The sequence below is a fragment of the Chiroxiphia lanceolata genome, chromosome 2 (genome assembly GCF_009829145.1).
Source record: "Chiroxiphia lanceolata isolate bChiLan1 chromosome 2, bChiLan1.pri, whole genome shotgun sequence".
Taxonomy (NCBI): Eukaryota; Metazoa; Chordata; class Aves; order Passeriformes; family Pipridae; genus Chiroxiphia; species Chiroxiphia lanceolata.
Window position 1 is genome coordinate 88441058 of NC_045638.1, and position 27974 is coordinate 88469031.

General features: G+C 40.0%; 1 protein-coding gene across 10 annotated transcripts in view; it reads left to right on the forward strand.

Annotated features, from left to right (window-relative positions):
• Positions 1–27974, forward strand: part of TENM4 (teneurin transmembrane protein 4) — a 601078-nt gene that overhangs the window by 422257 nt on the left and 150847 nt on the right. For all 10 annotated transcript variants that reach the window (XM_032679109.1, XM_032679110.1, XM_032679111.1 and 7 more), the window contains 3 exons: positions 3783–3993; positions 22512–22613; positions 27711–27905. In XM_032679109.1, the coding sequence (XP_032535000.1) occupies positions 3783–3993; positions 22512–22613; positions 27711–27905 (508 nt within the window). The remainder of the gene's footprint in view (positions 1–3782; positions 3994–22511; positions 22614–27710; positions 27906–27974) is intronic.

The window sequence follows — 27974 nt, forward strand, 5'->3', positions numbered from 1 at the left end:
CCTCCCACCCAGCAGCACAGGGAAATGGAGAATGGGGGTTACAGCAGTATTTTTTTTTCCTTCCTAGATACGTTATCACAGAGGTGACAATTGCTCCCATCACTCATGGGCTCACACTTAACCATTGGCGGGTCTGTCTTGGAGCCAACTGGAATTGGCTCTGCCTTGGAGAGAAAAGGGGAAGCTTCTAGCAGCTTTTCAAAGAAGCCACCCTTGTAGCCCCCTCGCTACCAAAATCTGGCCATGCAAACCTAATACAATGTTTGAAGTCGTATTTATCCGTGCTAAAATAATGAACCTATTCCAAATTCTCTTTGGGAAACTTTCTCTGGCTGTGGTGATTGTGTTCTCTTTGAGGTTGCCAACAACTGTTGTCACTAATAAGTAGGAAGAAAAAGCAAGCTCCAACTTTCTTTAGTCTTAGATCATGCAGAAGCCCAAAAGAGTTCACTGTTAACTAAAGGTATTTATTCTCATTTTTCTCAACAAATCATAATAAAAGTTACACAATTTTGTTATGGTGTATTAGATTTAATCTTCCTAGATCAAATCCTTTTGTAAAACTCATTTTAACCTAGGCCAAATTTTAATAAATCATAAATTTTAGGGATCGGCCATCACAGCTTGTGGAGAGCCTTTTTCCATTTGTACAGTTTGAATTGATTAACATGGTGTTTTACCTGTGATTTCCATGCTGGCAGTAACTAATTGCCTATTAAAAATCTTTGAATGTATTAAAATGCAATAAAGCACAATCCATTTGTGGCTCAGTTAATATTTACAACTAGTAACTAGTAACTTGGCAAAGTCACTAACATCTGCAGCAGCATCTTGCAAATATTTATAAAAATAAACTTTTGTGTTTGGCAGGAAGCCCAAGTAAGCATAACCCAGATTGGTCTGGAACAATAACAGCTCACCGTACCCGAGTACCTTGAAATTGTTTTCATTTCACTAAGCTTTAAGTATCTACATCTAGTATATAGCACAAAATGGATGCTTGTAAGCACAATCCACAGGACATTTCTTAGATGTCCGCTTTAGGATGAGGCAGGTCGCATCCTGGAGGTGTCTCTTTCTTTGCCTGCAATCCATTGGTTCTAGAAAATTAATTCAGGCTGCCATGGAGATGTCAGCACTTGGTGAGGTGAACTTTACCTATGTTTTCTGCCATTACCTATTAAAAATCTGTTCAAGCTGTTCCATGAGGCTCCAAAATGAAAATGGAAATAAGTAGGTTTTTCTCTTACTGGTTTTAACTTCTTCAGTTCACCTGGCCAATGTGTTCCTTAGTCAAACTCAGTTCCATTGAGATGTTCCCAGCACCCAAATACCACTATGATGTCCTGTGTCACTGTCCTGCTCAGCTGTGTCGGTCATGCTCACACTAAAATCTGACAAGGCAATAGCTCATGCTCAGAGTGGCTACAAGTACCTGGCTCACAAGGTGAATTCAAACCAACCTCTCACCACTATCCTCTTAAATAATTCTATTATTTTCATAGGATCATAGAATCGTAGAATATCCTGAGTTGGAAGGGACCTATCAGGATCATCAAGTCCAGCACCTGATCCTGCACAAGGACAGCTCCAAGAGTCATATCATGTGCCTGAGAGCATTGTCCAAACGCTTCTTGAACTCTGGCAGGCTTGGTGCTCTGACCACTTCCCTGGAGAGCCTGTTCCAGTGCTAAACCACACTCTGGGTGAAAAACCTTTTCCTGATATCTAATCTAAACCTACCCTGGGTCACCTTCATGCTGTTTCATTGAGTCCTGCATTGACCATGGGAATGAAGAGATCTGTACCATCCCCTCCTCTTCTCCTCGTGATGGTATTGAAGACCACCGTGAGGTCTCCTCTCAGTCTCCTCTTCTCCAGGCTGAACAGACCAAGTGACCTCAGCCACTCCTCATACAGCTTCCCCTCAAGGTCCTTCACCATCTTCGTTGGCCTCCTTTGGATGCTCTCTAATGGCTAAATGCCTTTCTTGTATTATGGTGCCCAAAACTGCACACAATGTTCAGTGCAGAGCAGAGCAGGACAATCCTCTCCCTCAGCCGGCTGGAGATGCTTTACCTGATGCACCCCACTACATGGTTGGCCCTTTTTCCAGAACACAAATGTACATTTTTAAGTGTATGTGTTTAGAATTTATACTTACATTATATTTTTAGATTTTATATTGTATATTTTTGTAATTTATATCTACATTGTATTTTTTTCAAAACAGAAAATCTGTCTCTGGCAAAGCTAACTTGGATAGACACTCAAAAGAAATAACTTTGCAGGTGTGCCAGCTTTTACATTTGCAAAAAGATACTTCAGCACCAAATTTGAGATGTACTGAAATATAGCAAAAAAAAAAAAAATATTAAAGCAAGGCTCAAAACTAATTTTCTGTATAATGAATATTTAAAAATACATAAGTAGAATAGTCTAGGGACAAATTTGCCATTTCATATGCGAGCTATGTCATATATAGCTTATTTCTCAAAATGTTTTTGGAAATAAACACTTTTTTTCTAACTTAGTAACTTAACCTTTTTAACTTCACAACTTTAACTTTTTTTAAACTTCTTACTTTTCCTGCATAGGAAAAAACATGTCATCAAGTCCTTATCTTGGTTGACTTTGAAGACCATACCAGACAACTTAATAATATAACAAGCACCCAAATTTTGCTACAGTAAAGCGAAAAGGGATAAGCAGCCGGAATATTGTTGCCGCACTCAGCCAACACTCAGTAGCCATTCAGTACAGCAACATTTACTGGTTCAGAAAGAAGTGTTGTTGTTTCTTTCTACCTGTTTTCCTTCCTCCTGACAAAAATTACAACCTTAGTTGACCATCTGGATGAGAGAGGTAAAACCAAGTGAAGTCAGGGAATAGAAAAGCTGAGTATTGCCTCAACTACTGGATTTTGCTTGCGAGGTGTCCTGATCATCTAAACACATGATAAAAGTCAGATTAGATAAGATTCATTTAACATTTGTGATGTCTGCTAGGCTTGTCTGCCTCATCCCATTAATATAATACCAGACAAACTACAATTATTGCAGAAAATCAGTGGAAGTTATTTAAATAGGGAACTAAAGGTAGTTTTAATACTAGTAGCAAAAGCAAAGCAATTGTGCAGCTGAAGTTACCCTGGCAAAAAAGAAATGTGTTCTTTTGAGGAAAATTCCAAGAGCCACTCCTTAAATGGGACTTTTCTACATCATTTGTCTCTTTTACATCTTCATTTTCCCTGATCTTTTAACCATTTTTGCTATTGCAGTAAGAAAAAACCCTTGTTGGCTAAGCAAAATACTTCTGCAAAACTTCTACCAGAAATTACTTTAAAATACTTCTTTTTTTTTTTTATGACCCATAGCAATTCTGGCGAACAACCCAGTTAGGCTAGGTATATTTTTCTGTCTCATTTCGTATTAGGCGAGGCACAAAGAAGACAACAAATAAGCTTCTTAGTGTCATACAGTGCAATTAAGGCATGGTCTCATGTTTCCCTACCTGTATTTCTACAAAATGAGAACACCTCTGTAGGGCAAATATGCCCTACGTCACATTTTAAATAAAGATGATTTCTTGATTCATGTAATTACAGAAAAAATACATTCATATACTAGCTATTTCCAAAATGGTTACTTGCGGATAGTCCAGGAACATACTTGAGTTACTAGGGAAAATCCTGTTTATGATGCTTCTGTAGACCCATAATAAGAGACTAAGGTTGAGGAAACCTGATACACACAGAAACATCACTCCTTCTTGTGTTTCAGTTTGACTTTGTCGAGCTCCTCGATGGAAGACGTCTACTGACACAGGAGGCGAGGAGCTTGGAAGGACCTCAGCGGCAACACAGAGCTTTTGTGCCCCTATCCAGCCACGAGACGGGATTTATCCAGTATTTAGATTCAGGAATATGGCATTTAGCCTTCTACAATGATGGCAAGGAATCGGAAGTGGTTTCTTTTCTTACTACTGCTATTGGTAAGGATTTCCTCTCTTATTCCTAAATATGCCTTGAGGCCAGGTATTAATGCACATACTCAAATTGCATGATGGCTTTATGCGGTTTTGGAGAGAATGCTTGAAGGGGATTGTATTAAGCAACAAGCTAAATGCTCTTAGGCCCTAAATGTTGTGTAAGTATTTTGTAGACCTCTTAAGTAACTATAACCATAACGAGATCCTGCCCAGTGCCAAAAATGGTCTGCAAGCTGGAAAATCCCTGTTTTATTTTCTTACTTTGATCTTCCTTTTATTTAGTTGGGTTTTGTTGGTTTTGTTGGTTTGATTTTTTGTTTGTTTCATTGGGTTTTTTGTCTTTCTGGAGCAGAGTTGTAGGAATAATTGAAGAACAGGCAGCAGCACCATGCCACCGTTTTGTGTGACAGTCTTGCTCTTGAACACAGTCAAAATTACTCAAGCTGGAGTTCAGGCAGAGTGCTGGGGTTAAAACTCTAATGAAAAGCACTGCAAGGCTTGGTAGGAGCAACCACAATAACAGGAATCTCTGTTTTTCCCTGCTAACATAATGAAGCTGAGATTGCTTAAGAAGAACAAATTAACTAAAGAGGTCTCTTGAATTCTCTGGCAGTAAAATGCCCTACCAGTTCAGCACACAGGCACGGATTTGTTGTCATCCAAGGAGGAAAGAATACTGCCAGTGAGTGCCTGTCAGCACACTGAGTATTCTTCTTCCATCCTGTAAATATCAGAATCTGTTTCTGATTCAATAATACTTAATTTTAAATTTAATTGACCTGTTGAAACTGTTCATATAACTCAATTCATTTGGTTGTAATTTAAAGATTACTCCATAAAACTAGCACTCAGCTTTCTTCTAGCCACAGTGATTGTTTAATGGACTTTTTTTCTTTGTGGAAAAAGCAGACTCATTCCAAAACTACCATTAATTCCTCTCCCCAAAGAGGCATTGATGTTGAGTCTCAGCTGTCTGCAGTAGTTACCTAAGAGCTATGGGCTGTAATTTGTCTTTGCAGGTTAATTAAAAGTTTAGGTCTTATTAAAACAAAGTCATTAAGATACCAGTATTCCATTTTAGCACTAGAGTTTATCTAATGCAGAAGTGGAAACTGCTATAATACTTTGTGTTAAATTTAAAACTTGGAAATGCAATGTTTAGTCCTGTTCACAGTTGAGCAACACCAGAAATAGTTGTATGTTAGCTTGTGAAATTGAGGTGTTACTCTATAGAATGTGGATTTACTTTCATTTAGTTTACTTAAGCAGTTTGATTTAACACCAACCACCGAACCTTCAGGTATTCTTCTGAAGGCAGCTTTTTTTCCTTGTCTAAGAATTTCTTCAGTTCAAAATTTCCCATCAGAAAAAAAATCAGTAAGGCTCTCACAGCAGAAAACACTTTTAAAGCACAGTTAGTACTTGTTCTTGTTTTCAAACTGATGCTTATGAGTTCTAGCCACACTTTTCTCTTGGCCTCATTGCACTAAAGTAGGGGGGACAAAAAAGAAAAAAAGAGAAAAAACATTCTTAATTTACCTTTGAACAGCAAGAGAATGGTGTGGGTGAGAAGCATGTCAGATGTCTTTAAAGCAATCCTATTTTTGTTTATTTATGCTCTGCTGTACCTTCATGACCACATGATAACGAGAACAGTCCGTGATACAGACTCCATGATATATTCTATATATATCCCCTGCTGACCTTCAATCATTCTGTATTTCAGTACAAGGAAGTTTTTTTTTGTTATATGAGAGAGAGCATTGGTTGGGGATCACTTTACCCACTGGCAGCTCTATATCAACACAAAGGTATAGTGTAGAAAAAAGTGTTTAGGTACAAGCTATGCATTTTGAAACTCACTTAAGTAAAATTTTAGGTAGGAAGATGTGATTTCTTAGCTGGAATTTGTCCGGAAAAGTGCAGCATTTGTATAAGTACGGTAAAAGAAAGAGTAATAGCCTTAACAGGTTGGGACCTTTCTTCTTAGTCTAGATTTCAACAGCTTGTGTAAAAAAAAAAAAATCTAGTCATTGTTTTGTGTAAATATACGGTAATGCTTCAGAACCTTTCTAGTGTATTCATGAGGTCTGGCAAGACATGGTTGCTAAATTGTAAGTGTATAAATACTGTGGCACTGTAATGTTATAATTTTTTTTTTCACTGACAGAGTAAAGAGGATAAAGCAACATGACAGTTCTTATGAACCAGTGTGTAAAGTTGCAACACCAAACAAATCAAGTTACACATGATAGAGCCTTAGATCTATCTGTGTGGGGTGAGGAACCTTCAGAAAAGTTGTGTTGACTGTCAGAGGCAAGCTGCCATTTAATTTGATTTCTGTGGCAAGAGCACCTAGAAAAATCTCCCTTTATTATTCCACTGACATAGGGCTTACAGTAAGAGTGAGTTTGAAAAGTATAGCTGTGATGCAGAAAGAACTAGGATCTGGTGATGTGAGAAGAGGACCAGCAGTCTGAAACTCCTGAATTGTGATTGATGTGCTAATTCTGCCCTTGCCTAGGCTCATGCTTCAGCTGCTCACTGTACGAAACTGAGGAAACTGAAATTTCGCAGCAAATGCTGTGAGGGTGATAGAACTGCTGGGAAAATGCATGAAACATTAATTAGTAATCATAGATAATAGTAGAAAGCACAAAATTGAAAGTGGTTATCATAATGATAAGCTCATAAAGCCAAACTGTGCAGTCATTCCTTCAGGCAAACATCCCATGTGTGAGGACTCACCTAAATAAATGACTATAGCTTTTACTTGAGCAGTAAACGTGTTGGATGTAAAAGGTGTTGATTTTCTGAGTCTATCTGCTATGTTCCAACAGACTGAAGTTTTCAGTGCCACTAAAATCATCGCAGGCTCTGTATGACACTGTCAACTGCAATTACTGTGCAGTCCTTTTCTGGAATGATTTGGCTTCCATTATTCCAGTGAAAGCTGGAGAAAAATTGGAAAAAAGCGTCTGTATTCCCAGTTTGATAGCACACAGTTAATTTCATAAATTGTGAGTCTGTCCATCACACAGCTTCGAAATCCAATATAGCTGTAACTAAATTCACTCAGGAACATTAGCACAGATTTTGAGGGCAGGAGAGTCTGTTTTCTAAAAGGGTGTGAAATCGTCATCACGAAAGAGTTAGGTGGTGTCAAAATATGTGCCTGTTACCTGCCACTGAATGTAAACCTGGGGAGAATAGAGCCTCCTAATGCCTGTCAGAGCTTATACTTTTGCATAATACAGACAATTCAGGTGGAGGGAAAAAGATTATTCTGGGAAAGTTTTCAGCTTTTAATAGCATTTTTATATCCCATTCGTTTGAATTACAGTGCAAGAAATTATAAAGGAATGGACAATCAAGGTCTCTCAATAACAAATTAACCTTTTTGTAAATGACATTGGTGGCACTTTCTGAAATTTCTAATAGGAACACTTCTTTGAGAAGCACCTTGTGGATTCACCTCTGCCTGATAGTGGTAATTTATTCAGAGCAATCTTGTCTAAGTGGAGCAAAATAGTAGGCTGAGGAATCAGCTGGAATCAGCACATCTGAGACAGAGATTTTGGCCAAAAATCTGCTAGGTAGAAGCAAGAAACATCTGAAAGCCTGAAAACAGAATCTATGGAGTCAGAGAGAAAGTGTCTTCCAGCAGCTGTTACTGCTGAGTTCAGGCAAGCTTGGCTGTGCAGGGCCACTGAGAAATCAAAAGGAAAAGCAAAGTCAGCTGTCTGTGAGAGGAGGGCACCACTGCTTACCAGCATGTCACCCAGCAAGCAACAGGAAACACATGTAGAATGCCTGTGACAGGATGCAAGGTTTTATCTCACTTCTATCTTCTGTAAGAGACAGTGTTTAAAAAAAGACTGTTCCCCCTGCCCCCTCTACTATCCATAAAAAAAACCTACTGTAAGTAGTTTCCTCCATCAAAGTGCAAGATGAGCTCCCTTGTTGTTTGTAAGGGGTTGCCAGTGCATACAGGACTTGGCAATATACATCAAAAGGCAAGTGCCCTTCCTGCAATAGCTTAAAATGTAACCCACCCCCATGCAGTCCCCAGGACAGCAGTTCACGCAAGAAGGGTACCAGCAGAGGAACACTTCACAGTAGGACTGAGCTTAGAGAGGAGAAACTGGAGGTCACAGAGACAAACATGGGACTGGGAACCCTCCTTGTGTGAGAGGTGACAAGGATGACTCTTCCTTAGCGCAGTGTGAAAATGCCTTTGTGTTTAGCTTGTTCTTAGCAAAGGGGAAAGGAAGAGCCTGAGTAACTAATTTACTTCCTTTACTTTTGCTGCCTATGTGTAGGCTAACTTAAACTCTAGCAACTTCCACTTTAGAGAGATGCACAAGTGTGATCCACTTAGAGTCTCAAAGCTATTCACATTATTTACACTTGCTTTGCTAATGTCTGGAAAAGTCTAAATTGTTTTAATGTAAATATTGAGGAGTCGGGATACTGTGCAGAGTAACATGGGGTGTGATCTGTTCTGGCTTGCACTTTTCTTTTAGCTCCTTAATGCCTCAGTTACTCAACTTCAAAGTCCTCCATGTACTATTAGATCTTCAAGATTCTGAATGAGGAAAAGTGGTTTTAATGTCCCAGCTATCCTTTTCCGAACTTCTCCTTAGGCTAAAGAGGCTGAAAGTTCAGCAAGTTTTTTGCTGAATCAGAACTCTTTAACTGTTAATGAAACTCCACTTGCTCCATGGAAGTGCTCAGTTCTCCCCTACTGCGTGAGTATGGTCATTTTAGCCCTTCCCATGTTTCAGAGAGGGACTACAGAGCACTTCCACCTTATGGTAACCCTCTATGGATAATTAGTTAGTAACCCATTTCTTCTCACACTGGCAACTCTTTTTTTGCTCTGCACAGAAAAAGAAACACAGTGTATGAGAACTGTACCAGGAAGGAAAATTACTTAATTTTTGATGTTATTGGTCTCTCTCCTGCAAAATAACAGCAGAGCTTTGCATGCTCTGCAAATAGTTTTTTGTTTTCAACTGTGTGTGTCCCACTGCAAGCCTTTGCTTGACAGGCACTCTGTCAGATGGTCACTGCTTTTTTTGATTACCCTCTTGTTGCTGCCACCCATTTTTTGATGCTTTGTCTCCTACTTTCAGCTCTTACCTAGCTTCTCTGAATGTGGCAAAGCTTGTAGGTCTCAGTCAGGTAATATTTAGAAAAGATACAGTCACTCAATTCAGGTAGAAAGCAAAAGGGGCATTTATGAGTCCCTACCAGGATGTGTTAGTTTTTTTTTTCCTTGTGTATTTGATCTCATGAATGACATTCAGTTGACAGGTCTACTTGATTGAAAACGTAATGCTTATCCACAGAGTAGGCTGTGGTTATGCTGCAGCACTGCAAAGTGTCTTCCACTAAACATCCAGCTGGTCACAGAAGTGAAGTCCTCTGTGAGAATGGAATTAGTCCATGCAGAAGGGTAACAGGAAGGCAGGAGATTGCCCTCTCCATCCTAGCTAAATCCAGTCCAGTCTGATAGGTAGGGTATCAAAAGGAGAGACAGAAATGTGAGGTCAACTCCCTCTGCCTGAGCTTTGTGAGCTGCAAGAATTCCCCCTCTCAAAGCAGGTGCAGTAGTGTGCCTGCTGAAATTTCATTTTTTCATCCAACCCATGTATAAATCCAGTTTGTTCTCTTTGTTAGGCATAATAAAAAGCAAACATGAGCTGAGCCTGTATCTGGAAATGGAAGGAAGGCTGTGTGGAGGTTAAACTTTTCACATTAGTTTGTACTCCCCATACCTAGAGTTTTTTTGTTTGCTGTTCTCAATAACACACTGATGATGTTTTTGGATAGTGATACAGCCCTTAAAACTTTAGCACCTGGAAGTCAACAACAGCTTTATCAGTGTCCCCTTAATCTTTTCACATTTTTCCCCCAAACTGATAAACAGTCTCATTTCCCAGTGAAGTGAGCCAAGAGGGTGAACATGTTCCAATGTTGGAATTTATCTCCCTGTCTGCCTTTTCAGACGGCTCCGAACAGATCAAGAATTCCTTCTGGCTCTTAAATCCCTTTCAGCTTCAGTCAGTAATGTATTGATGTACAATGTATGTGATTCCATGGCACACTGCTCCCTAAATGTTAACTGCAGCTTTCTGCCTGCTACTGCTAGATCTGCAGCGCTTCCAAGAATCATTAAGTGAGGCTAGTTGTTTTTTCTCTCTGCAAATGCCTGAAACAATTCTTACATAATAATCCTGCTTCCCAAGCCATAATGGCAGGCAAAATTATTAATTCAGGATTTTTCTATTGAAGATATAAGGCATCTATACTAAAGAGGAAATTAAGGACACGTCTCAAAGATAATTAGATAATAAGAAGCCTGTAAAGGTCAGATGCTTGGCTGTGACACCTTCCCAGCTGCTCTTTCTGTATAGAGGATATCTCTTCATTGATGCTCTGTGAGTAAAAACTAGCAGTAGAAAATTGCAATGTGTAACACTAGGTTAGTTTTAAAGCAGAGATGTAATAATTTATTTAATGTTAGATTTGAACTTTTTATTTTTTAATTTTGATTTCTGTATGTACACTCCTCTCTCAATAGGTCTTATGCTTACAAGTGATTATTTCAGTGGGAAAAATAGACAAGTGGACAGATATTTTCATTTGTGTTGCTGTACAAAAGAGATTAAGCTATGCTTGTTAAGACTGCTTGGATGCCAATAAGTATTCATCTCAGTAGAAGTTGGATGTCTGAACGTCTTTAATGTTCCAGATTTTGTCTGGTTTTGATCATCTTTAAAGTGATAGAAAAATGAAGGTAGATTTGTCTTTTTGAAAAGCATTGCCTGCATCTGTACTTACATGGAATGGTAGCATTGAACTTGCATGTCTGTGTGCTGTTTGCAGGCAGGCACGTTCTCTTGATCTGAAGAGCTTGTACAAAAGGTTTATTCATTGGGGTAATTACTTTAGTTTTAGGGTCAAGAAAAGGTTTATTTAATACTGAAGTTAAAGCCATTTTCTTTCATTCTGTTATTTCTGTCCCTGTGTTTTTCTGTTCTCTTTTTTTCAGAACAGCAGAATTCTACCTTAATAACATGGCATGTAAGTGCTGTCTGAGGGGTTCTGGAGAAATGTGTAAAACCATGCATATGGTTTTCGTTTTTACACTTTTGTATATAGCACTTTCCACACAGCCCAGACTATGGGCTAATGTAAGCACAGCTTGTTTTATTTCTGTGTCGTATTACCGAGCTGCTAGAGGAGCTCTGTGCACACTTTTCTTTCCATGAATGCTCCCCTGCTAAAGCACAGAAATAACGTTGGGGGAGTTACTTGTCCGCTTTGGCAAACAAAAGAAGAACTCTTTCTGTACTAGAACAACAGACTTTTTAAAGCCTTAATTTTCCAAAGGCTGTATTAAAGTGTACATACATGCATGCAAGACCACAAAAGAGAAGCCAACAACATCAGCACCTCAGGAGTCACTAGACCAATCTCTCATTTTGCACGGGGGCAAAGCAGGATGAGAAGGACATAGTCTGTATAGTAACTCCTGGCATATATTGACTTTTTAAATTATAACAGCTGGTCTGTGTATTAGATGTGTGACTGCTTTCTTTTTCTAAGTGCTACAACAGTCTCAGAAAAAGTTTCATAAATTATGTTAAACTGATTTCTGGACAGCTTGCTGGAGGCTCTGAGACAGAATGTGATTTGAGCAAGTTTGTGCAGTGAGTCTGCTAGAGGCAGAAACAGCCATAAGTTCTGCTTTTTCAATGGCACTGATCAAAGTCCGCTGCATTTGCCTGAGTGCAGGCATCTAGAGGCACCTGAAATGCTCCAGGGAACTGAGGGCATCTCTACAGGGGGGCATCTCTACCTAAAACCTAGAGGAGATTCAGGCCCTTCCATTGCAGTGGCTGCAGACCAGGCATTGTACTTGAGAGCATGTCCCTAGCACCAGGCGCTTACCTAACTGAACCTCAGATTCAGTCATTCCAGCCAGTACATTCTTAGTTAGCAGGCTGGATGTATTAACAGAAGACTTCGTGTAAAATGAAATTTAATCTTTAATACACACAAAATTATAACATTGCCAAGGTTTCATGCCACTTATTTGACCAACTGAGATCACATTTGAGGTCCTCTCTGTGTGTATGCAAGAATGGTTTGCTTTTTTCTCCCTGGAATACACCAACTTAAAACATTATTTAAAATGAAACTCAAGGCCAGCTTTAGCCTTGCCCTGAGCTATGAGAGCAGAAGTTGTAATGTACTGAACGTGAAATAACTTCCCTCTTGGTAGTGCAGCTCCAGAAGTTGAACCCTGAAGGCTGCATAATTGTTGTTTCCTGTATTCGTTTGTAACAATTTATGAGAGTGGGAAGGAACAAAAAAAAAAAAAAAATTCTTTGCAATCCCTTGGGCAAATTGGGCATCTGAGGGTTTCATTTACTGGAGTGAAATTCAGGTCTAAAAATATTCCAACTGCAAAAAAAGGAAATCTAGGAAGAAAAGAACTGTACTCAAGGTATCTTTTTAGATCTCCGCAGCCTTGTCATAGGTATGTTACAAGTATGGATTAAACTGGTGCAGCCTCACCTTGAATAATGTGTGCAGTTTTGGGCACCACAGTATGAGAAAGATATTAAGTTGTTAGAGAGCATCCAAAGGAGGGCAGTAGAGATGGTGAAGGGCTTTGAGGGGGAGCTATATGAGGAGCGACTGAGGTCACTTGGTCTGTTCAGCCTGGAGAAGAGGAGGCTGAGGGGAGACCTCATTGCAGTCTACAACTTCCTTGTAAGGGGAAGAGGAGGGGCAGACACTGATCTCTGTGGTGACCAGTGACAGGACCCAAGGGAATAGCCTGAAGTTGTGTCAGGGGAGGTTTAGGTTGGACATTAGAAAAAGGTTCATCACCCAGAGGATGGTTGGGCACTGGAACAGGCTCCCCAAGGAAGTGATCAGAGCACCAAGCCTGACAGAGTTCAAGAAGCATTTGGACAATACTCTCAGACACATGGTGTGACTCTTCAGGTGCTGTGCAGGGACAGGAGTTGGACTCGACGATCCTTGTGGGTCCCTTCCAACTCAGCATATTCTGTGATTCTGTGAAGTCTTATTGTGTTTGAAGCTGCACTGTAGAAGGAAGAAGAAGGCAACTTCACTCCAGCAGCTACTCTTCGTTTAAAATCATTCACTGATTTTTTCCCCAGCTAACTTGTACCCTATGATCACATTTCAAGTGATTTAGAACAGAAGTTTTTTTCAGATGGTCAATTCTATTTCAAGACCCTTTCATGCTTTTAGCATTGCTCACATTGTAAGGGAGGAAAAGTGTTCCCTGTATAACACTATGACCAGCAGAAATACATTAGCAGGATTTTCTAGAAGCTGATGAAGTCAAAGGAGATTTTACCATTAAGTTAAATGGTCATATACATAGACCAGTACCCAAGTGCTTTTGAAATCCCATTACACCTTATGTTTTCAACCATGTGAGAACTTCAGATTATAAAGCATTCTGCAATGGAAAGATTTCTTCTTAATAAGGAAGCAGTAAGAGAAAGGAATGAATCAGTGAGATAAATATAAAGCTCTCTCTCAAAGGGCAACCCAAATTCAGACCAAATGTGGCAAAGGCTTCTGAAATGATCAAGCTTGTTCTCTTCTTTATTTATTTTATTTGTTCCCACTTGGTCCCTTTTTCTGTAGAACAAAAGTTCAAAAATAAGACACAAAAAAGCTGATTTTATAGTATTCCCAGCTAGACCTGGAGTCAAATGTGCTTGAAATAGAGTGTAAGAAAGACTGATGTGATTGTGGTGAGAGCCATTTGAGTACCTGGGTATACATTTCAAACCAGGCCTAAAAGCAGTAGTACAGACAACTCAAGCAAAAATGTACTTACATGATGTACTGTCAAATTTGGCAAAATCAGCAGCTCTTGATTTCAATAAGCAACCCAACTGTTCCTGAGCACCAAACCTCTTGTGCTTCACCATCACCTTGTAAAATGATACAGCTTTTAGAGTTGCTGCTGGCCAGGGCAGGTGTTTGTTATCAGTACAATGATGGAGATGGGGGGGGAGGTATCTGCAGTTGCAAATTGCTTTTTTAAAAAGTTCTTACAGAAAAAGAGGAGGAGGGATAACGTGGAGGTGGATACTGTGATTACTGTCCTTCTCTCTGACTTTCCAGATTCAGGAGCAATTTAAGGAGTTGTTTAAAGGACTCCCGCCTTTTGCCCTTTTCTTAATTTAGCATCCTTATACCCGCATGTGAAGATTAGAGTTCCACTGGGATATGAGAGCAAAACAGGGTTGTATGCATGGATCTTTAATTAAAACAGACCTCTCAGCCTTAGGAAAAAAGAAAAAAAAATCAAAATCTGGCACAACATCAAGTGGCATTAGCAGTATCAGCATCACACTAGGTGCCCTACAGAAGAGGAAACTGTGAAAGAGCACTCAAAAATAATGACTGAGTTTCCATGATGCTGTCAAGACTTTCACATCCCAGGATGCCAGGTGTGGATTACTTGAACTAGAAATATAAAAGCTGTATAAAACACAAATGAAGCAGAAAAATTGAAATCTCAGCAGGTGATGATGTACTATAAGAAGGAATCAGTCCTTTAAAGCTTCATCTGGGGAAGGAAGAGGAGGAGCAAGAGAATACCAGACCCAGCTTTTCCACATTTCCTTTGTTTCCAGGGCATTTTCTTTACCTTACTTGTTTTTTTACTTTTTTTACTTTTTTTTTTTGGCTCATAATGTCAAATCTGATGTTTCAAGACATCTGAAACCTGTTTTATCCCCTCTCACCTCCATGTCTGCCTTGGCATTGTTATCACAGTTACAAGGGCAGGTGACAGTTCTCTAGGCTTAGAATCCAACCTCTCCTGCAGTGAAATTCAATTGAGTAGCATCATTTCTTTGAAAAATAAACAAGACTGCAAGCTCTGCAACTGGGAAGTAAATTAAATGTGTTCACAGAGCTTCAGAGTCTTCTTTGCCTTTCATGTTATACTGCCTGACTTCGTATTAAAATTATTGCTAGTGTAGTCAGGGCAGTGACAGGGAGCATTTTTGTGAAAGAGAGATGTTATTGCAATGAGCTTGTAGGTGGCAGCTTCATCCTGGACATGAAGATCTAGGGAAAAGCATATGTGACTTGCTAAGGTTGTTCTAGTGCAGCAGCTAAGAATAAGGTGAAATAATGTGGTGTCCCTTCACTCTCCCAAGCTACGTACTTCATTGTATGGTGAGAGGCACGCTGTACACCCCTCATGGCCCTTCTGCATTGATCTGGCTGACACAGAGGATTTCAGGGTTAGATATGAACCATAGAATCTACCTACTTGCTTGCCTGCTCCATGTGGCCTCCCTCTCCCCCTCTCTCCCGCATCCCAGCAAAGGATTTTCTTTATCCAGGGGAACATGACTAGGCAGAAAATAGGTCAGTGGACAGTTAGAAATAATTTATTTCTGCGTTACAGTAAATATTTGTATTTATTTGATACTGTAAACAATTCTCCTCTAATTATTCGTTTTACCTTTTTTTATTTAGTTACTATCTTTAAATTAATACACCTTTGTAGAGAGACAGTCAACGTTTATAAGGAAAGGGTAAAACCTTTTATCATACCAGTCAGTATGTTTGCAATATCTCCCTGGGCTGGTAGGTCAATAGATGTGGCAATTTATTCTAGGTTGAGCAGCTCCATATATCTTCTGACCAGCACTGAGCAAAAGATTTTGAGGCCCTTTCTTGTGTAGAGGTGAAGTAGACTACTAGTTGAAGGGGCCAGACAGGATACTTAAAAAACTCTGCTCTTTTCTTTGCATCTCACTTCTAATATGGAATATTTTCATTGGTACAAAATTTTTATTTTCTTTGAACCTTCATTCCAGAAACTGAGATTAGCATTGATTCATTAAGGTCCAGTTGTCCTACTGTGGTGCTATTCCTATGTGTTTCTGACACCAAACACTGTCAGTTCCAGAACAACTCTTTGAGGTTATCAAATTAAACAGTTACATTTGAATTCATACAGCCACACGGCACTGAATGGCGTTTAATCAGTTCTTAGAAAGCAGTCCTGGTGCTTATTAACTCCCAGAAAGCTACTGCCTTCAGTTGCCAGCTAGATAACTATTTTTTCTTTGCCAATAGATAGTTGTCTCTAAATGCCTAGGGAATGATGATGCTTGGTGGCAAGTGTAGGCTATAAAATATTTATCTTTAACACACAATTGTGTTACTGCAGCCTCTAATAGGATTTGGTGTCAGGCAAACATCTGCCTTGGCCTCTGGCCCAAAGATAGAGAAACAAGCTATTAAGTTGAATGTTGCATAGTAAATAAATAAGGCAGAAATGCTGCTAGAGTAGCTATACCGCTGACCAGCAAACATGGTGAGTATATAAAAAAGAAGTCCATCAAGAGTCTAGCAATTTGTCTACTTCCTTAATATGTTTATTGTGTTGCATCTGGATAAAGGTAATTCATGTTGGTAATTGTAAGCCAGGCTGACAGATCTTTATAGAGTTCACCACAGTAGAATTGGCTTTCACAGGGCTTTTTGTCAGCAGCAAAGTGGTCCCCTGAGCAGACCATTAGCCTGGGAGCTTTGTTGCTGTCACGAGTCAGTTTATAATATGAAGCAGACAGTGTATTTGTCCATGCCTCAGATTAACGGCCTAAAAAAATTGGGAATGGTAACAATTAGCAATTTCATATTGAACTTGGTGATATCCTTAAATGAAAGATAGTGTAGTGTGAAGTCTTATTGTGGGTATGGGCAGGATCATGCCAGTTTATGGCTTCTCTCAGTTTAAGGGGTGATTACAGTGGGAAAACTAGCAATGAAATAAAGGTTTCAGCCAAGTTTCCCTCAAAATCTACCAGCTATGAGATTACTTGTATTGAAAAACATCCCCTGAGATAAATGGCAAAAATCCCAAAGTATCCTCAGCAGCTCTAAGTCAACATGGTGCGTGAAATAAAGTTGGTTTGCTCCAACCCATCATCTGTTTCTTTCTCTGCTTTGATGATTAAAGCTCATAAGCAGAAAGGATGTTAAAGAGTACTTCAGAAGAAGAGCTTTGCTCTTGGAGAAGTCTAGACTTTCACACTTAATGAATGTTTTCCATCTCTCATTTCTATAAATCTAGAAACACTTTTGTACATCCTCCTTTTCCTGAGTGAGGTAGGCTGGCCTAGGGTAGGGAGTACCTACCATGTCAGACAGGGCATTTCTGTACCATTCTGCAAAATGAGACAGTGTGGATCTGAAGACCAAGTGTCTCATTATGTCATTTAGACCTTTTCTCATTGTTTACAACATTTTTTGAGGAAATAATGGAGGACCGCAAAGATAATCAGAGGGCTAGGGCACCTCTCCTGTGGAGAACGGCTGAGGGAGTTGGGATTGTTTAGCCTGGACACAAGAAGGTTCCAGGGAGACCTTAGAGCACTTTCCAGTTTCTAAAGGGGCTAAAAGAGAGAAACTTTTGACAAAGGCATGGAGTCATAGGACAAGGGGGAATGGCTTTAAACTGATAATGGGCAGGTTTAGATTAGATATTAGAAAGAAATTCCTCACTGTGAGGATGGTGAGGCACTGGCACAGGTTGCCCAGAAAAGTTGTGGATGGATGACCCATCCCTGGAGGTCTTCACGGACAGGTTGGATGGGGCTCTGAGCAACCTGGTCCACTGGCAGAGGGGTTGGAACTGGATGGTGTTTATGGTCTCTTCCAACCCAAACTATTCTATGATTCTGTGATTCTATGAAATGAATTGGTTTTTCTGTTGCTAATTGTATTGTGAAGCTGGCAGAACACTTACTTCTGTACACAAGCTTCTGCATTCCCTATTAGAAGCCCCACTGCCTCTGCAGATCTGTCCCCAGTGTCAGTTGTTTGCTTTAAAGACTTTCACTCCTACAGCCATTGGTGATTGAAAGGTGTCATGGAAACTGTGTTTTCAATGCTCTCTTTGGACACGACAACAAGATCATATGAAGGCATCATGCATCCTCCATTGGCTGACCCTCCAGTTATTAATCTCTGCCCCTACCGGCTGGTGTCCATCAGATCTCTTGAGAGATTTGGAACCCAAGAGAAAACTGTGGGAATCAGACTGAAAACAGAGAACATATATATAGCTTTCTAAAAAAGAATTGTCCGTGGTCTCACAGTGAACTTTAACAATTAAATAAAACGAAACAAAACATTGTCATGATTCTCTAAAGCAGTTCCCGTGGCACTATTCATAAAACACCATATGGAATTTTGTACATATTGGAAAATATCCTATGAACAGCTTACAGAATAAGCTGTATAAAGGAGACTAGAACCCAGCCACAGCTGCAGTGACCTGTTTTTATTTATTGATTGATAGTTTGTCACCTCTTTAGCAATGTTGAATGTAAACATACTAAAAAGACAGGCAGTTGCTTCGTGCCACTAACTTAGAGTCTCCCTAGATGTTAAACTTTAGTCTCCTCTATCATCTAAGCCCCACTTCATAATAATTTTTTTAAGTCCTAGCTTCTGAAAATTTATCCGTTTACTTCTTTGTTCTTTCTAGCATTCTCCCATCATGACTCCCTAATTTCTGGTGCCAGGTCACCCACCTCCACCTGTTTAGTTTGATATGTTGGTATTGGAGCAGTGTGCATGGATATGTTTAAGTGTATACATGCCAGAAGGGCCAGAAAACTGACTCAAGCGCCAAAGTGTGGCACAGCCTGTAACCACTGAAAGACAATCAGTCCTGAGATGAAAACAGAGGTTTTTATGAGATATCTTAAGTGAACATGACTTGCTAATGACTGCGACCTTCAAAGTAAAAAGAAATTCCAGTTTCTGATTGTGCCTAAGAAAATAAATAGGAGCATGCTTAGTGTTGCGCACACAACTCACAGACTTGGTGCTCTAAAGCCTCAGTCTCAGCCTTGTTTGTGCTCATCAGCTCTGGAGTTCCTGAGAAAAAAAGTGGGTTCATTTAACACTTCCTTTAAGGAAATACTTTGGAGCTGTTTGGGAACAGATTTGAGACAAAGATGCACTGCATGAATCTTCGTCGCTTTTCAGAATTCGTTCTGAACTTTGGAAGTGTGAGATCGTAATTGCCTGAGTCACACCAGGCAAGTTTGTATCCTTAACTGCTAAAAAACAGCAAGTGGCAAAGGGGAGAAGAGTCTCTTTTCACTACATCTCCTCTCTATCAAGCAGGTTATTCCAGGGCAAAGAGAAGTAGTAAAATAAGAACATGTTAGAAATGTTACTTTTGGCTATGTTAGAAAAACAAGGTGCATCAGAGAAATCAATGAAATAGGATGAAAGGATTTTTAAGGGCCTGCTCTATTATTAATAGTGTAGGATATTCAGGCCACAGTTAAGAGCTACTGAGGTATTTCAGTTAAAGAAGGTGCAATGGATTTCATCCACCTGTTTTGTAGTTCCTTTTGAGTTAGTCACTATCTGGTATCAAGCAGTTTGGCCACAGTTGCAAAGAAGAGTCTGGGAAATCAAATATTGAGGAGATAGTGATAAATTAAGTGATATGTGTGCATATCACTGCCATTTTGCAAAGAAAAATGGCAGATCTGCAGATGAACACAAAATAGATGTGAATATTTTTTTTACCTGCATTAGTGTTGGTCACTGTCGATGGGATCTGAACAGTTACAGGTGTCTTTGCTGAACTAGTCAGAAGAGGAAAGGATGCACCACCAGAGTAAAGACAATTAAATGGATTCCCCCTGAGATTCAGGAAAAGTTGCTTACCTAAGCACAAGTAAGCTCTGTTTCTGTGGTCACTCTGAACTTCTAAATCTCTTTATACATAGCCAGTATAGTGGGCAGTTTAATCTATAGTGAACATCTAATCGGTATACAGCATCTTGCCCTAAGTATCACAGACACACCAGCCGAACCCTGTTATAATGTAAAATATTTTTTCCAGTAACAAAGATTGCCATTTATTTGATCTGGTGCATTGCCACACTTTAGAACAGCTGCTGTGTCTGATGTTACATTGCTTTTTAGATGTTTTTTAGATCTTTCTTTGTTTTTTTATTATTTTGCATAAATATTATTTATTCTATTACATAAATATACCAAGAAAGCGATATAGATATTTCACTTCTTTTCAAGGACTCAATTTAGTCCTTTAAAGCAAAGCTTGGAAAAAAGTTTTTTTCGTTTTTAGTTTTTTAATATACTGAAGTTCTTGTCATAACACTGGGAGTCTGTCCTACATCAAGCTGACATAGGTATTCCCATTGACTTCAGGTCGTGTATGTATTACATCTACACAGTGTTGCTACAGCTGGCAGACCCCAACCCAACATGGCAGTGTGATGATGAGGTGCCATGGGACAGCTACATACTGCATTGATGCTGAATAGCGTGGTCCTTCTCCTCTTCCTGGTTTTCAGGCAGTAGAAAAAAAAATTCACTAGGTTTTTTTCTCTGCTGCATTCATTTTTTTTGCCACCTTTTGAGCTTAACCAACTCACTGAAGAGTCTGACAAGTGCCAGAACCAGCACAAGAAGAGGGAGATTAGAGTTGTTCCTAGGATGAGAGGATTAGAGGAAAAGGACTGACCCTTTCAGCAGCAAGAGCAGTTCAATCTCCTTACCTGTCTCATTATCTTGTTTCACAATACTCACACTGTGTATGTTCTTCATATGTGTAAGTATGTGTATGTGCACAAATAACTTCTTTTTCCTAAATTTCTGCATATATTTATTGGAGACAAGAAAACATAAACATTTTTTAAAAAGCATAGAGGAAAAAAAAGGCATTAAGTAAATTTATTTTTATTTTCAGCAGTGACATTAAACCATCACAAAGTTCTGAAGGTTGTATACACATGGGCTAATATCAACTTTTCATTTAAAGGATAGATTTCTGTTTAGACTTGCTATGCAGTGAGAGATAGCATTTCCAAATATCAGTATAAATGCACAAGGCCTGAGTAATTATTTCTTTATTCTAGGAAGCATGGCTGTTCTTTGATTGGAATAAAGATGGCAGCTCAAACCTGAAGTGTTGACTACGTGCCGTGACTGTTTTTCTATACGCCATCAAGTGAATATCTGCTTAACTATAGAGCTTAAGTGTTAGAAAACTGACAGCACTTCCTTGTACCTTCCTTGCTGCATGGAGCTGTCTGATGCCAGGACCTAAAACATAAATGCTTTAAACTGTTTTTTTTATTTAAAATTACTGTTACCCTTCATGAATGATTAAATTACACCACATCCTTTAAAATGTCCTTCAGAAACCTCTGCTCTTTGGAGAACACCCATCCAGAAACAGGCTTCCTTTCATTTGTGATTAGAAACTGATCTGCACATCACTGCTACTGCTGGTTCTCTTCATTTGCACTGATTGGGAGTTTACAAATATCTTTGCTACCAGGAGGCCTCATGAAGTACGTCTGTGAAAGTGCAGTCATTATTCACAGGGCAGAGATTTTCACCCCACTCTATAATAGATGTACCACCAGTGCCCCTCCTGTATAACCAAATCCCATTCTTGTCTGATATGCATCTTCCTTGGAGAAAATGTGAAATAGCAGTGTGGAATGAACCATGGTGTTACAACTTTCAAAACCCCACTCACATTTACTCAGTCTTCACTCACAGTTTAGTCAAGAAAATAACATTATTTTCATTCTCTTTTTGATGTGTTTACCAGTCTGTGTTGTTCTTTTATGGAAAATATGTTTTAGCTTCAGTATTGTGAACTGTCCTCAAAAGTGCCAGGTATCATTTTATTTACCTGTTAACTTTCCTTGAAAAATGAATAGCTGGTGTTTTTGTCAGAGTCAGGGAATTTAAGATGACAACTAGGAACAGAAGAAAGTGTGGAATAGTCCCATTCCTGTTCCACCAAGATACAATATTATGCCCAGAACTGTGACCTGTTAAAAATATAGTATAAATTATATATTATATTATTTATAATGTATTATATTCTATATAATATTGCAGAACAAACAAGAAGGAATTGGTTAGAAATATTCCTTGAACAGGCAGACAGGATGAATCAAGGGTCTGTGTTCGGTAAATTCATAGGGGAACATTTCTATCATAGCTCAGCTCTGTTTGGCACAAATAAATGCCCCAAGGTCACTTAACCAAGTCAACAAAATTGGACCAAAGGTATGTATTCTGCCGTGAGAATGGTGCGTATTGGTTCTCTCCAATAAATTCAAAGAGGAAAAATCATTGTAAAAGTACGCAGGAAGAAAAGAAATTTAGAAGTTTTCGGGTACTGAGTGAGAACAAAGCCTAGTGGACAGCTCGTATTTAATCATAAGATTTCCAGTTGAACCCTCTCTTGCTGTAAATGGATGAGCATTGTTTAGCTGAGCTCAGACTAATGCTTTCGGCTCCAAGTGCAGCAATGGCTTTGAAGTTTCAGCTGTCCTGCCATCGAGAGCCCTCCCAAACTCATTGGTGTCTTCTTGCCTAAAGAAGTATCTGAATTCTCTTTTGTTTTCCAGAATCAGTGGATAACTGTCCCAGTAACTGTTATGGGAATGGAGACTGCGTGTCTGGAACTTGCCATTGCTTCCTTGGCTTTCTGGGCCCTGACTGCGGCAGAGGTGGGAATTTATAGTTGATAAACTGTTTCCCTTTCCACTTTCATTATAACATTTTTCTTGTGGAAATTATATTCATGCCTGTGCCTTTTCAAAGTGCTCCTCACCCAGCCTGAGGATGCTGCAGTAGAATGGGAATAGGTTGGATCTCTGGATTTATTTGCTACAAATGTGTTTGCTACAATTTCAGCTGAGGGAGCAGCTGGGGGAGCTGGGGGTTGTTTAGCCTGGAGAAAAAGAGACACAGCAGAGACATTGTCATTCTACAACTAAAAGAAAGGTGTAGCCAGGTGGGGGTCGGCCTCTTTTCCAAAGTAATAAGGACAAGAGGAAATGTCTTCCAGTCGTTCCGGAGGAGGTCTAGGTGGGATATTAGGAAAATTTCTTCACTGAAAGGCTTTTCAGGTACCGGAATAGACTGTTCAGGGAAGTGGTAGAATCACTATCTCTGAAAGTGTTCAGAAGACGTGTAGATGTGGCTCTTAGGGACATTGTTTAGTGATGGACTGACAGTGCTGGTTTAAAGGTGGGACTCAGTGATCTTGGAGGGCTTGTCCAACCTAAACTATTCTATTATTCTATACTTGTCTTGAGTGCTGTGCCCTTAGCAACAACACAACCCCTTAGGCTGCTTATGGATAGACAAAATGTCACATCATCAGGTATTTTCTCTCTTGAAGTGACTTTAGAAAACATGACTTATAAATCTGTCATTATTGTTTGTTAGCGGAGCACTCTTGTCATGGTGTGGCACGACACTGTAATGATACTTTCTTTTAAGAGACTGATTATACAAAAAGTAAGTAAGTACCTTGCAAGTTTGCCTGAGCCTGGCTGTGGGAAATGGGGCAGGGTTGGAGTAAGGCTAGGAGTGGAGTAATGGCAGGAAGAACTGGATACTCTGGCCAAAAGTGAAAACACTGGGAGGAGGGAAGGAGGCTTACCCCAGTACACAATATAATACATATCTCTGCTCAAGTGATAAGTATTTTTAATAAATGGTTTCAGAAGGATTTTCTATGACCTGAATTTTTTAAGTTATTTAAGCATTTAAAAAACAAACTGAAGTACTTTTAGTAAGAACACATTTCAGGCCAAGAAATCAAACCCTTGCTAGTGGGAAATGCCAGAATACTGTACGTCAACCTTTTCAAGGCCTTTTTTGGCTCAAACAGTCCAACAGAGTAAGTACAGATTTATAAATTTGGGGAGGGAGGTAGTGTAAAAAGTTAGTGCCCACACAAGGAGCTTGCTAAGACAGCAGGTCAAAACTTCACCCCAGCTCACTGCTGCTTCAGAAAGCAGGCTGGCTCCTTCCCAAGAGAGAGAGCTAAACTCTGTCCAACCCCAGTTCTCTCCCTCTCCAGCTGAGCTAGGGTCACGTCCCTGCAGCCCAGCCAGGAGACAGAGATAAGCAGCCGCACACCCTCGGGGCGCGGGAGCTCCCCGCTGGGGCGGGGTGGGCCAGGCTGAACCCTGCTGGTGTTTCAGAGTTCACAGCCCAGTAAGATGGATGTGGCAATCTGCATCCCTGAGAGCCGTTCTGTCAAACTTCTTGCTGACTCAGGTTACACTTGGTTTGCATTTCCTTACACTTGGTTTGCATTTCCAAGCTCCTTTTCAAATCCTTAGAGCTGGAAACAAAAGGAGGTTTTTTCCATGTCCCACAGTGTATTCCAACTCACACATCCTAACTTCAAGTAGGGGCAGAAGTTCAGGGCTTGTTCCCTCCAAACCTCCCTGTAGAGGCTGTGGAGGAGAGGTTCCTTCACTGTGAGTCAGAATACTTAAACTTTTGTTCCGAATCCACTTTCAGAGGAGTTTACCTCCCCTGGTGGGTTATATCCTGAGCTTTCTCAGGCTCTTCAATGGAGCCATGAGAGTCTCTCCCATTTCACTAGAGCACTTTGGCTGATAGCAACACCTGTTATTCAACTCTGTCTTTTCGCTAAGAATCATCTGGGTTCAGATCACAGATTACTTTCTGCCTTTAGGAAGACACATTAGTACCTGGAGTGTCAAAATATATTTGTGTATGCATTTCCACGCAGTAGACTTGTTAAATGGATCATGTTGCCACGAGTGTGAGATCCAAAGACCCCAGCATTGGCTTCCTGTTGGTTTAGAGGGGCATCTAGGATGCTGCTTTTGAGCTACAAATCTCTCAAAGGCGGCATGTGTAAGGCTACTACAGTATTTGTCTGCAACCATTTATCAGACCCTGTATGAAGCTGTAATCCTTAAATAAGCAGGTCCCTGCCCACGTGAAGATTTCTAGGTCATGGATTTCCTGTCTGTTCCTTTGTTTCAGTTCAACCTTGTAATTCACCATCCAAAGGAATGGGAAATTCTGGAACAAAAAGCCTTTCTATTTTTAGTAATAGTTAATAATTAATGTATTATTAACCAATTATTTTAAACAAAGTAAATGAGAACAAGTCACCAGAGGTGTATTTCATGGGCCTTTTAAAGGTCTTCTTGGACATGGGAGATGGTGGTTTCAAGTTCTGTGTAAAGTAAACAAACAAACAATCTTACTCTCTGATGCTACACTTTACAAGAAACAGGGTGTGTATTTGGGTTGTTGCTATCATTACCACACTAGAGAATTACTATAATTTTGCCATCTTAAACACTGTTTGTTGGAATCTGAATGATCAAATAATAATTATACATATTTATATATGGAAGAGAGTTGCACAAGTAACAGTGGAAAAAAATCAGAAATCTCTTTTTTCTTTATTCATTATTGCATACTACAGAGGAGGTCTTGTTCTTGCCATTGCCTTGACATTTGCAGCATTTGCAGCAGCACTTTCTAGGTTATGCCTAAGGTATTCTCCACAGAAGGCTCTTTAGAGTGCCAGTATCATTGCAGATGGCCAGTAATTTATGTGATCTGGTACTGTGATCAGCTGTCTTGTCAGAAAACCTGTAAATCTTTCTCAGCAACCTCTCACTGGTTAAAGGCAATCATTCTTTCTTCTTGTTAAAAAGAGCTACAAACTATCCCCTGCCACTGCCTTGAAAGAACAAGGTCCATTACTGAGCACTGAAATTTGAGATGGGGAGGCAGAAGATTTCATCAGCTTAGCTGAAAAGTGAAATTACAGAGTGAGTTTGCTGTGAACCATGTACCCAACACAATGTATCTTAAACAATTTATGTCTCCTATAGGTAGATACCTGCTTGCAAATGATGCACTTGCAGTGCACCACTGCAATGTGCTTCCTCTAAAGTGAACAGGGAACTGTTATTACTCCCCAGTAATAACAGTTGCCAAATTCCTTTCTTTTCTAAACCTCTTATCTTGGTCAGGCAAATAAAGTTCACTGCATATCAAACTGGCTTAACAGAGCTGGCAATGCTTTGTATTTTATTGAAGCTGCTGTAGTTCTGTAACACTCAAACTGACTTGACTATAAGGGCACATGGAAACAACTCAGGATGTGCATTGTGAGATTATCATATAAAAGATGGGAAGAGAAGGAGAGGAAAGTTTCCCTTAACCATGTTAATACCTCTTCCCACACCTAACCAGAGCCAGGAACAAAGCAAAATAGAAATACTATGTTCATCACGTGCCTAATGCAGTTGAATTAAGCATCAGACTGGAATATTCATTTCACATTTGTCCTGCATAAAATTGTTCATAAGTTGCCTTTCAGAGAGGCAGATGAGAAGCCCAGCTGCTCCTACCTGAGGCTGATGTGCAACAGTGAACAAGAGAAGTCAATGTTCAATCTATGTCCTTGCAGCTGAGTTTCAGCAAAATTAAATGGAAGAGAACAGGGCTTAAGCAAGAAGTTTCAGGGGGTAGGAACAGGGAAAGACTGTTCCTTCTGAGGGACTGAAGTCAGCATCTTCCTTGGAAAAATCAGAGCAGAGAACAAAAGGAGCATAAGGTGGCAGGTGTGGAAAATGGAAAAGGGAGAAGGTATCATCTGAGAGGAGCTGGAGAAAGCTTGGAGAGTGGTGTTTATCAAAGCTATGTTCGTGGAGGCTGGGGTCTGGTCCTTGATGCACTCTCCTTCCTTGAGGAGCCTTCTCTGTATCCTTCGGTTCATCCCATCCCACTCTGCCTGGCATTTTCCAAATTTAGCTCTGAAAACACTTAATCCTGAGATCCATCATGCCACAGCTTGAGCTTGTCACCTTCGTCTTCTTCTCTTTATCACAGGGAAGAAACCCTGTATCTGGTTGGCCTTGAGAGTCAACTGACTTTGCTGGAAACAAGGGCAATTAAAAATCCTCTATAAATTGATACAGAGGATAGATTTGTAGAGCTTTTATTACAGGGAACTTGGAAAGAGTAGAGGCCAATTTTTCATTGTGGCTGATGTCGAATGGAGTCCAGAGAGGTGATAACAAAAAAAGGGGGCTGGAGCTTCGATCAGAATCATAGAATTGTTAAGGTTGGAAAAGACCTCTAAAACTCTATCATCGAGTTCAGCTATTAACCCAGCACTGCCAAGTCCTCCACTAAACCATGTCCCCAAATGCCACATCTGCATGTCTTTTAAATTCCAGCAGGAATGGTGACTGAGTCACTTCGCTGGGCAGCCTGTGCCAGTGCTTGACAAGGCTTTCAGGGAAGAAAGTTGATAGCTGATGGTACGATATGAGCTATATCAGGGAAATAGTCTCAGTGTGGCATTCTGGGCTCTGGCGCAGCAACTGAAACCCATAAGGTGTGCTACTAAGGTCTACAGCAGAGGCGGTGTCAAGGAAAGTATGAAGTCTGGCAGAAGGTCAGGGATAGCAGTAAGCAATCTAAAGTAAGTGATGCTGCTGAAAGAAGACACCAGTACATTGAAAAATCAGAATACAAGAAAATGCTGAGTTTAGTTAGTGTAAAAAGGTATCAGAGACACAAAGTGAGGAGATATTCTAACTCAAGAGCACTGTTACAAGAGAATACAGTCAACAACTGTGTGTCATCCGTGTAAAAAAATTGGTTTTGGCAAAGAAAAGAAGAACATACCCCAGTGAAGACTGTATATGAAGACTGTAAATCACATGCTGGACTCTTGTGCTCTTTTTTGAAGTGATACCCATGTACAGTTTTGTTTTAATGTGTTTTTTGTTGTCTGTCCCCAGCATCCTGCCCAGTGCTGTGCAGTGGAAATGGGCAGTACATGAAGGGAAGGTGCTTGTGCCATAGTGGCTGGAAGGGAGCAGAGTGTGATGTCCCAACGAACCAGTGCATTGATGTCTCCTGCAATAACCATGGCACATGCATCATGGGGACCTGTATCTGCAACCCAGGATACAAAGGCGAGAGCTGTGAAGAAGGTATTTGCAAGATACATTCAATTAGCCCTTTGCTTTGATTGTCGTTCTGTAATTACATGGATGGAGGCA